Consider the following 10061-nt stretch of genomic DNA (forward strand, 5'->3'; position numbering starts at 1 on the left):
ACATCCGGGCGAGTGAAAGCAAGATACAAAAGCCTCCCAACCAACCTTCTGAAACGATCCGGATCAGGAAGTAAAGCACCATCTTCACTAAGTTTGAGACCTGAAGGGAAAAGGGTGGAGACAGACTTGGCAGCCACCAAACCAGTATCGCGAACAATATCGTGAATATATTTGGACTGCGCCACAAAGATACCTTCAGAATTACGCCCATTTCCAACCCAAGAAAATAACGTGCCTCACCGAGGTCCTTGATTGTGAACAAGGAATGAAGGTAGTTTTTAACAGATTGAATGTGCTGCAGAGAAGCGGATGTAACTAAAATGTCATCAACATATACGAGGAGAGCCAACAGATCACCATCAACGTCTTTCGTGAACAAACAATGGTCATGACCAGATTGTTTAAAACCAAATTATGTGAGCTTGGCAGTGAGCTCTACATTCCACTGGCGAGAAGCCTGTTTTAACCCATAAATGGAACGTAGTAACTTGCAAACAAGACCCGGTTGAACTGGATATCCCTCCGGCGGCACCATGTACAAATCCTCGTCCAAAAAACCGTGTAAAAAGGCGTTGTTCACGTCCATTTGATGCAAGGGCCACCCACGCGCAACAGCCAAACTGAGGAACAAACGAACCGTAACCGGCTTAGCAACAGGGGAAAAATTGTCTGTGTAATCAACCCCTGCAATCTGGTTGAATCCCTTAGCCACGAGACGAGCTTTGTACCGTTCTACCGACCCATCAACTTGGAGTTTTGTCTTGAAAACCCATTTACACCCAATGGATTTTTTACCAACCGGCAAAGGAGTCATCTGCCATATATGATTATGCTCCAAAGCCTGTAATTCAGCCCCCATAGCTTCTCGCCATTCCTTATGTTGAACCGCCTCCAAGTACGACCTGGGCTCCTGCAAAATCGACGAGTATCGTCATTTTTTTAAAAATAGGGGACATAATTTTGAATAGCTGGTACCAAATAGAGACATACTGAAATTTTGAAATCATCTTTTGAAAACTAACCACCAAAATTTCAACTTGAGCAAAGAAACCACCCCTTCAACAAACAATGAGGGAGGTAAAATGTAGAAGAGAACATTGTTATATATTAAAACTTAGTTAAGGCAACTCCCTTAATGTTTTACCACTTATAGTCTTGAATTGATAGGATAAAAAGTTTAAGCCCCTCCACAAAACATTCTTATTTGTACATCGACTAGACAATTAAATTATATTAGGCATTTCATTTTCGAGAGATCTAGAAGTTAGGGTTTGAAATCTTCTAGTATAGATTCAAACATCAGTGGGGATCCAAGGTGTGGATACCATTAGAGGAACAATGATTAGGCCTGCGATTCTAAAACAACCATTTTCGTGGTGGGATAACCCTTTGAAGTGTCTCAATAACATCTACAATAGTCGAGTGAGAAAATGTATTTTAAACACTTGAACTCTTTCGAGCCTTTTTTTTTAATTTCGTGCATGATTTTGTTAAAGTGATTGGTTGTAAATTTATAAAAGTATAATTGTTATGCCTTTTTTTGTCGGAATTAAAAATTTAAATTTTTCATTTTATCTCCCTACCCATATTGAAACCAACATGATCCCACATTCCAAGATCAAAATTCACAAGTTGGGATATCAATGGACTACAAATGCTTCGGCTCGATCCTAAGGTGTGAAGTATTGTGTATATATTGTGAAGTTCATTGTGAAACGTGACTTAAATGAATAAAGCAAATGCATTATTAGGATTCGAAATATAATCAAATATGTAAAGTTTTTTCATTTCAGGTTCCAAATTTTCAAAACATGTGATTGTATGGAAAAAATTGAACAGAAACGCCTTTTGAGTCTTGATATTGATACTAGTTGGAATTGTATACATTTGATGTTGGAGCATGCTAAAAAATACAGATGGGCTTTTAAAGGGTTAGAGAGAAGTTCGTGTTGTAGAATATTTCTTCAAACTTGAGAAAGAACCATATAACGAATGTTATTAATTTATTTGGTATAAAAACTTTAATTTATGAATTTAGAATATATATTTTGAGATTTCAAATTTTATGTATTTAGAATAGTTGAACTTTATTTATTCAATTGCACAAACGATTGACTCTATGCTAAAAACCTTTTCAACCTAATTAGACCGCAAGGTGTTGTTTTAATGATTGTCAAACTGGATTGAGCTATTTTGTTTTTTTTTTTTAAATTGCAAAATTGAGTTGGACCAAAAAAATAACCTAAATTGGGCAAACTTGCACCGCATACACTTCTAGCCATCATCAATAGGCCTCAGTTGGGTTAAGCGTGGGATTTTGTTCCTTGAGTTTCACCGCAAATTAAGCCCGTCAACGTCTTGAATTTTAAATTTTTTTTTTTACAAAATAAATTGATATCTTTAAACCAATCAACATATTATTATAACATTCAATATACAATATAATAATATTTCTAAATGAACCAATAACATCAAAGCAAACCAAAAAATAATATACACAAACTACTACAAAAATAGACTAAACATCTGCGATTGTAAAATTTAAATTCACGATCTTTTAATTATGGGATCTCAACCTCAACCTCAACATCAGATAAGAAATTTGGAAAAGTAATGCCCAAAATATCAACATTTAGGAGTCACATTTATACTCTACTATTTTTGTTTTTATTTTTCACTTATAGGCTGTATGGAAATTTGTGAATTTATTCACTTTGGTGCTGTCCAGCTTCATTAGTAAAACGTGCTCCAGCAGTGACCGAAATCGTTTGGATTGCAAAAAACCCGATTTATCATATTCCTGAAAGAAGCAGAAGAAAATTAAGCCAACAAAATAAATCGAAACTGCAGGGGAGAAGCCGCCCCGCCATCTTCAAACACCAGAGATGAGTTCAGTACAATTCGCCAAAAACTGTAAGTTCTGATGATAAGCAGCGTATAGGATTCGTTCATGCTCATTGAGAATCAAGTTCTGTATACAAATTGCAATGTATATAACGAGAATCCCCAAAAACACTCATCGCGTTATGCTTCTCTTCAAATCAACCAACCAAAGTTTCATGGCGTCAACAGTCTGTATAAGCATAAGCTATTGCCTTCATTTGATACAAAGGAAGCCCATTTGCAGCAATGCTAGAACAACCACAGTTGAAGCGTCCCTCATCTCCATCTTTACAAGAAAACCCTTTTGTTTGGAGTCCCCTGAACTTCAAGAACTAAGCTCCAAGCTGACTCCGGAAATAGTCGAAACCGTCTTGAAATCTTTCAGAAATTGGAGATTAGCTCAGCTATTCTTCAGCTGGGCGTCGAAACAAGAAGGGTACTCGCACAGTTGTTATACGTATAATGCTTTGGCTGCTGTCCTCTGCAATGCTCGACAAATTGCCCCATTGAGAGAACTCGCTGAGAGTATATTGATTTCCCAGTGTCTTTGGACGCCTGGGGCTTTTGGATATTTTCTAAGGTGTCTAGGTAGTCAAGGTCTAATTAAAGAAGCAAATTATTTGTTTGATCAAGTGAAAATATCTGGACTTTGCATTTTAAATTGCTATAGCTATAACTGTTTGTTGGAGGTTATCTCGAACAGTGGTGATGTTGGTTTGTTGGAGTACAGGTTAAATGAGATGAGAGATTTCGGTTGTCCTATGGATAAGCATTCTCTGACACCAGCATTGCAGTGCTATTGCAGTGCCAGAATGTTTGATAAGGCTTTGATGGTTTTTAATGAACTGAATGAGAAGGGTTGGGTTGATCAGCATGTCTTGGCTATTCTACTTGTGTCTTATAGCAAGTGTGGAGAAGTGGATACAGCCTTTGAATTGATTGAGTGGGCAGAGAGGAATCTCAAGATTAGCTTGAATGAGAAGACATTATGTGTTTTGATTCATGGGTTTGTGAGGGAGAATAGAGTGGATAAAGCTCTAGAGCTATATTATAAAATGAAAATACTTGGCATTTTGCCAGATATTTCTGTTTATGATGTGCTAATTAAAGGTTTATGTAAGAATAGGGAGATGGGAAAAGCCCTAATGCTGTACATGCACATGAAGGAATCAGGAATTTCTCCTGATGTTCAAATAATTTGCCAGCTTTTATCATGCATCTCAGAAGAGAGAGACATGGTTCAATTGCTTGAAGATAGTTGGATTAATTTGGATATGGCGAATAGGTTGCTGCTATATAATTCTGTTCTGACAGGTCTTGTTAATGGTGGTAATGTTGATAAAGCTTATCATCTGCTGAAGGCAACTACGGTATCCGGTTTGAATGTAAGTAGTCAAGCAGATAAAAGGGTCTTGATTAAGGAAAAGCCTGATACAACTTGTTTTCAAACTGTGATTGATGGTTTGTGCAAAGCTGATAAATTAGATATGGCCCTGGATCTGTTCCACGATATGCATAGAAATGGTTGCCAACGTACCGTTTTACTTTTTAATAATTTAATCTATTGCTTGAGCAATGCTGATAGGTTGAATGAGTGCTTTGATCTCCTGAACGAGATGAAGGAGACAGAGCTCCAGCCGACACATTTCACCTTCAATTGCATACTTGGGTGCTTATGCAGGCGAGAGGATGTTGTAGGAGCTCTTAGTTTGTTGAGGGAGATGCGTATTTGTGGGCATGAGCCTTGGATAAAAAATTATACGCTGCTTGTTAAGAAACTATGTGAACACGGGAAGGCAGTTGAGGCCCGTATTTTCCTTGCTGACATGACTAAAGAAGGATTCCTCCCTGATATGATCGCGTACTCTGCAACAACCGATGGTTTCCTCAATATCAATGAATTGGATCAAGCTCTGAAGCTATTCAGAGAAATTTGTGAACGAGGTTATTGTCCTGATGTAGTTGCCTATAACACTATCATTAAGGGGCTCTGTAAAGCCAAAAGGATAACAGAAGCTGAAGACATTCTGAATGAGATCTTTGGTAAGGGACTCGTTCCATCAGTAGTTACCTACAACTTGCTGATTGATGGTTGGTGCAAAAATGGTGACACTGATCAGGCTGTCCTATGGTTTTCAAGGATGATAGACGAAGAACTGGAACCAAATGTCATTACATACACAACTTTAATAGATGGATTATGCAATGCTGGAAAATCAGATGAAGCTCTTAACCTTTGGACTGAAATGGAGGATAAGGGATGTGACACTAATAGAATTGCTTATATGGCTCTTATTCATGGGCTTTGCAAGTGCCGGAAGCCGGATGTTGCTCTGGTCTATTTCCAGAAGATGGAAGAGAAGGACATGTTACCTGATAGTTACATTTACAGAGCTTTAATAGATGCTTTTGCAGCTAATTCAAACATGGTCATGGCTCATGAAGTATTAGAAAAGATGATCAAGCGTGGCACTGGTTCTTGAATAGGTAAATTTTCGTTCCAAATTGGAAATATAATCATTTTTTCTTAATTGGTTAGAGTTAACCAATTCGACTCTTTCTTTTCTCTTTTAATGCTTTACGAAATTTTAGCCGTGAAAGTCTTGTACTTGCCGTTTTCTTATCCTGATCATAATGTTTTCTCATTGAAAATTGTTCTGAACTTCAACACTTTCACAAGAGACCCGGATCCGTTTCAGTTTAAAAATTAGTTTAAGTGGTAGAGTGGACCTTGTTCCTTCTTTTTTTTCCTATCAGTTTAGATCACGCACATTATTTAAGTCAGAACCACTATTTTGATTTTGTTTCCTCTCCCCCCTCTTTGCTTAATGATTGTTGTAATGGCTGTTAAAAATTTGCTGTGCACATCATGAACAACTGTGTTATAATGTATGACCTCAAAATGTTTTTTTCAATGACATTATTTGTCAGTACGTACATGTAAATATTAAAGATTGAAAGCTTCTAAAGATAAACCTTTGTTCGAAACCACTAATTTCATAAATATACTTGATGTTTTCTACATCCATTTATAAAGTGCTGTGCCACTGCATCTCAAGTATAAGTTTAAGTTAGACATTGGTCCTCTATCAGTGCTAGTTTGCATGTTAGTGTGGGGGAAAAAGGCAAGCCAATTCACATATAAAAGGAGTTCGCTCTGATAGTAAAAGAAGAGCTTATCAAGCATCTTCCTTTTTGATTTTATCAAATATTTCTGCTATTTTTTTAAGAAAATTACTGAATTGCCATCTATTTCTGACACAGGCTATGCAGGTGCTGGTTGTTATGTTTTGTTAAGGTGACATGGTGTTCTTATGGTAGCAACTTATGATACTTTGCAAGAAAATTGGGACTGCAGTGGAATAACAATGTGGTTAGGGAATTAGAAGAGTTGCACTTATTAATAAGAAGCTAAAGTTATAGTGACTTATTCAATTCACACGATGCACTTATCTCTTTCATTTCATTTTGGTTCTTCCTTTGTTTCTGAAACATCTGATAGAGAACTTATAATCACCCCCAACCCCACCGCAAGGTAAGAAAAGGAAAAGTCATTTAACCAGCTCTCGCTCCCTCCAGGAAACTCCAAGATTCAGGCAAATGCAAGAGAATTTATAAGCTCTGCGCATAGGAAAACTGGAGCAAGCTATTAAATGACCATGCAACCCAAAAGCTTAAGCCGCGCTAGAGAGCTGAGACATTTAATATTTAGTATCTCCATCCAGAAGCCAGGTTGGGCAAAATATTGATCAGTCGGAAGGCTATATGAATTTCATGGTTGATAACTGTATGGGTTTTCTGAGATTGATACTATAATGGGAGCCTATTTCTTAATACTGTTTCGAGTGCTCTTTATAGATTGAGGTCCTGGTTCTTTTCTTTCTAATTTTCTTGTGTTTATTGCAGGTAATTACTTGTCTGAAGTTTTAACTTATCCTCTGACCTACTAAAGGTTGAGTTAGAAAGAGGCTTCGAGGTTTATAAGGAGTGTTTTCAGAAAAGAATTGTCTGGAGTCACTGGAAACCTAAAGTTTTATCCTCATCCTCTTGAAGCAAAGTTTTTCCAATCTTTGCTAAACTGGTGGGTTCAGCTCCAACACTTGCTTCTAAGTGGTAAGTGCTCTGTATGTGTGTGTCTGGTTGTATTATGGTTACTGAAAGTGATCCTTTATGTTGCTGACACGAAGCCTCATGACCTTAAAACATTTTATTGACTTGTATCAGCCTATCATGAAAAATGACGTTTTGGGATTTGTCCTGATCTGGTCTGATTGGTTGATTAAACTAGAAAGTCGATCTTTTAACATAATGTCTGCAACTCTGAAGAAAAGATTGAAATTTCAATTAGACAGTTGTGACATTCATGAAAACTAACAACCAACAGGTACACAGTTCAACTTTTCCCAATAGAACTGCCTTATGATATTTATGTACTTGTGTCTTACTTGACATAGAAAGTTCTTCTTTGCAGCATTATTAGTTCTTTTCTTTTTTGCTTCAAGCTTCACTTGTTTAGTCAACTACTTTAGTTTTTGCACTTCCCAATAATTTATCCCTGCGACCAAAATATATTTGTTACTGCTAGTATGACTATGACGAAAGAATTCTTAGGTTCTCTTAGATTGACGGGATTACTGCTGTAAGCACTTCATACATGTGAAATATGTCCAGGGAGTAACTAAATCTACTGATTGGTATCATCGTCACTAGTTGAAACCCATGTTGGTCAAATTTCAGGTGGTATCAAGTTAACCTATATCTTTTTCCTGGCAACCTGTTTTTGCAGGTCTCCACCATAACTCTCATTTTTCTCTTGTCTGAATCATGTTGTAGGATTTTACATATTTTCAGCAGAATCCTGTCCTATTACCTCTTTTGTATTGGTCCTATTTTAATGAATTCAACTCAGTGAATTGGCTTGCATTTAATGGACATTTGATGAAACGGTTCAATTTCCTTCTTCTAAAGCCTCATATAGGTTGGTTTGTTTTTGGTTGTTCTCATTAATTTATCACTATTTTAAAATGTTGCTATTCTGACTTTTAATGAATCAATAGAGTGTTATTATTACAGGAATTTAGTTCTCATTCAATTTGGACTGTTTACCTTTGTTTGAAATGTTTTAAGATCTCACATACTTTTGTTGAACTTTCAGGTAGACCTAATAGGATGCTGATTCAAATTCACAAGCTCCACATTGTAGGTGATCCTTATTAAAGATGCATAAGAATATTGTTAGTGATTAATTTAGAAAAGGAAAACAAGTGTTTGGGTTCTTTGCTCTTTACTAAAATATTGAGACATATACCGATTTTCAAAAATTCATAGGCAATCTTATTAGCTTGATTTTTTGTTTTTCTTTCTTTCTTTTTTTGTCTTTTGCTAATATGGTTACTAGTATTAGTTGCTTCGCCATTTCGTTTCTATGGGGTATCTTGTAAATTTCAGGGACAACAAGTTGATGCTTCAAAGGTTCTAATATATTTATCCAATCCGAACTGTCATATATTCATTTATGCAATTTGATGCTGTTTAACCTATCATATACCCTTTTGATATATTGTGTGTGTGTGTATATATATGTATAGAGAGAGAGGGGTTCTGAAGATTGAGAACTTTTGTATGAGTATCCACTGATTTTCACTGATATAATGCAGATTGATGATGGTAGACTAAAGCTATTAGGGGTTTATAAACTGGTCCTAGAGCCTGCCCACAGTAGCAGTCTGCGAAGCAGTAGCAGGATTATATCGAAGAAGATGCACCAAATTGCCTACACAGATTGTGCATCATGCTCTCCTACAACACCAACTCACTTTAAGTCACTGTAAGAGTTAAATGTCTTGGTGTTATTTTCTGAAGAGTTTCTGAGGGACTTGCCTATCATTGTCCTTTCTGTGAGTACAATGTTCACGTATCAGTATCATGTGGGTATGTTGGATAAACTTATAGAGAAACTGCTGAGAGAATTGCACCTGGATCACATTCACGCATTATCCTCGCAAGAAAGCCCCCTAAATTCTTTAATTCTGATGCCTGTGGCACACGGGACTGGGAGGCATCATATTTATGCAAAAGTTGCAAAATCTGGAGGCATTGCTGCTGCGCCTCATTACAACCAGCGATTCCAGATAAAAACCACCTGCTTCCTCACTCTCTCTCTCCTTACTTTTGTCACATACATGATTCTCCTGTATTCAGACACAATTTTTGAATCTGTCATGGAAAGGCATATCTAGCATATTAGCCATACAACTGTGGCCGTTGTGGGATTCTTTGCTGATGTCAAGTGTGTAAATGCTGTCAATTAATTTCTTCTTAGCTACTGTGATTTAATTTAAAACAAGATTTATATCCTCATGATGTCGGTTTCAGAAATGCAGAACACGATGATGTCGTAGAAGATGATTTTCTGAGCTGTTTCCTTGTAAATGCTGCTCTGCAAGGACTCATTACAGCTTCCTTGTAAAAAAGGACCACCCTCGTCATCCTAAAAGAGATCAACGGCATGCCAACTAAAATAGTAATGGTAACCGAGCACATGATCTCCACCATTATCACCATCAGCATCCCTTAGAGTTTATTTCATCCAACAATGAAGATGATGATGATGAGCAGCAAAGGCAATGATAAAATGGCAAACATGGTTGGTAAAAAACCTATACCTTCTCCTCCATGCATGTATTCCAGCTGTGCCAAGTGGAAATTCTTGTCTGCTTCATTTGTTACCATCAAAGCTGGGGGCTTCATCATCTTGAAGGTCACAAAGCCATAAGTTATTAGCACTCAACATTAGTCTAAAATAACTAGGTTGGCGATCATCATTCCAAGTGCAAAGACTGGAACTCTTCAGATATATAATTTTGTACTAGTCCAATAATAACATGTACATTTTGTCAGGCCATTTGGATCATGAATCAATTACCAAATTTTTGTGGGACTATACGAAAATTTGACATCATAAATCCGTAATCCCTCTTACTAAGATTTGATAATGAGCAAAGTTTGAGGAAGACGATGTTGTTGATTGAGTTTTGAAAATGCAACTTGAATAGTCCTCATGTACATTGGTAAAAAATATTAATTTGTAAGGGTAAAAAAAATAATTTAACATATATGAGGTATACATTAAACAAATGCAATCCACCACACCATGTAATTTTCAACACTACTATAGA

The 10061-nt window shown here is 36.7% G+C and overlaps 1 protein-coding gene across 10 annotated transcripts; it reads left to right on the forward strand.

The window, feature by feature from the left end:
* On the forward strand, positions 2807-9826 carry LOC105158055 (putative pentatricopeptide repeat-containing protein At5g08310, mitochondrial). Of its 10 annotated transcripts, none has more exons than XM_020693013.1 (6): positions 2807-5370; positions 6148-6615; positions 6790-6996; positions 8039-8082; positions 8541-9172; positions 9259-9826. In XM_020693013.1, the coding sequence occupies exon 1, from the start codon at positions 2988-2990 to the stop codon at positions 5364-5366; it is 2379 nt and encodes a 792-aa protein (XP_020548672.1). In that variant the 5' UTR covers positions 2807-2987; the 3' UTR covers positions 5367-5370; positions 6148-6615; positions 6790-6996; positions 8039-8082; positions 8541-9172; positions 9259-9826. The 10 variants fall into 10 exon arrangements, with proteins under 10 accessions (XP_020548672.1, XP_020548678.1, XP_020548679.1 ...); XM_020693019.1 differs by having other exon boundaries at positions 8541-8710; positions 8836-9826; XM_020693020.1 differs by having other exon boundaries at positions 8541-8710.

Source organism: Sesamum indicum, linkage group LG3, assembly GCF_000512975.1.
Source record: "Sesamum indicum cultivar Zhongzhi No. 13 linkage group LG3, S_indicum_v1.0, whole genome shotgun sequence".
Classification (NCBI taxonomy): domain Eukaryota; kingdom Viridiplantae; phylum Streptophyta; class Magnoliopsida; order Lamiales; family Pedaliaceae; genus Sesamum; species Sesamum indicum.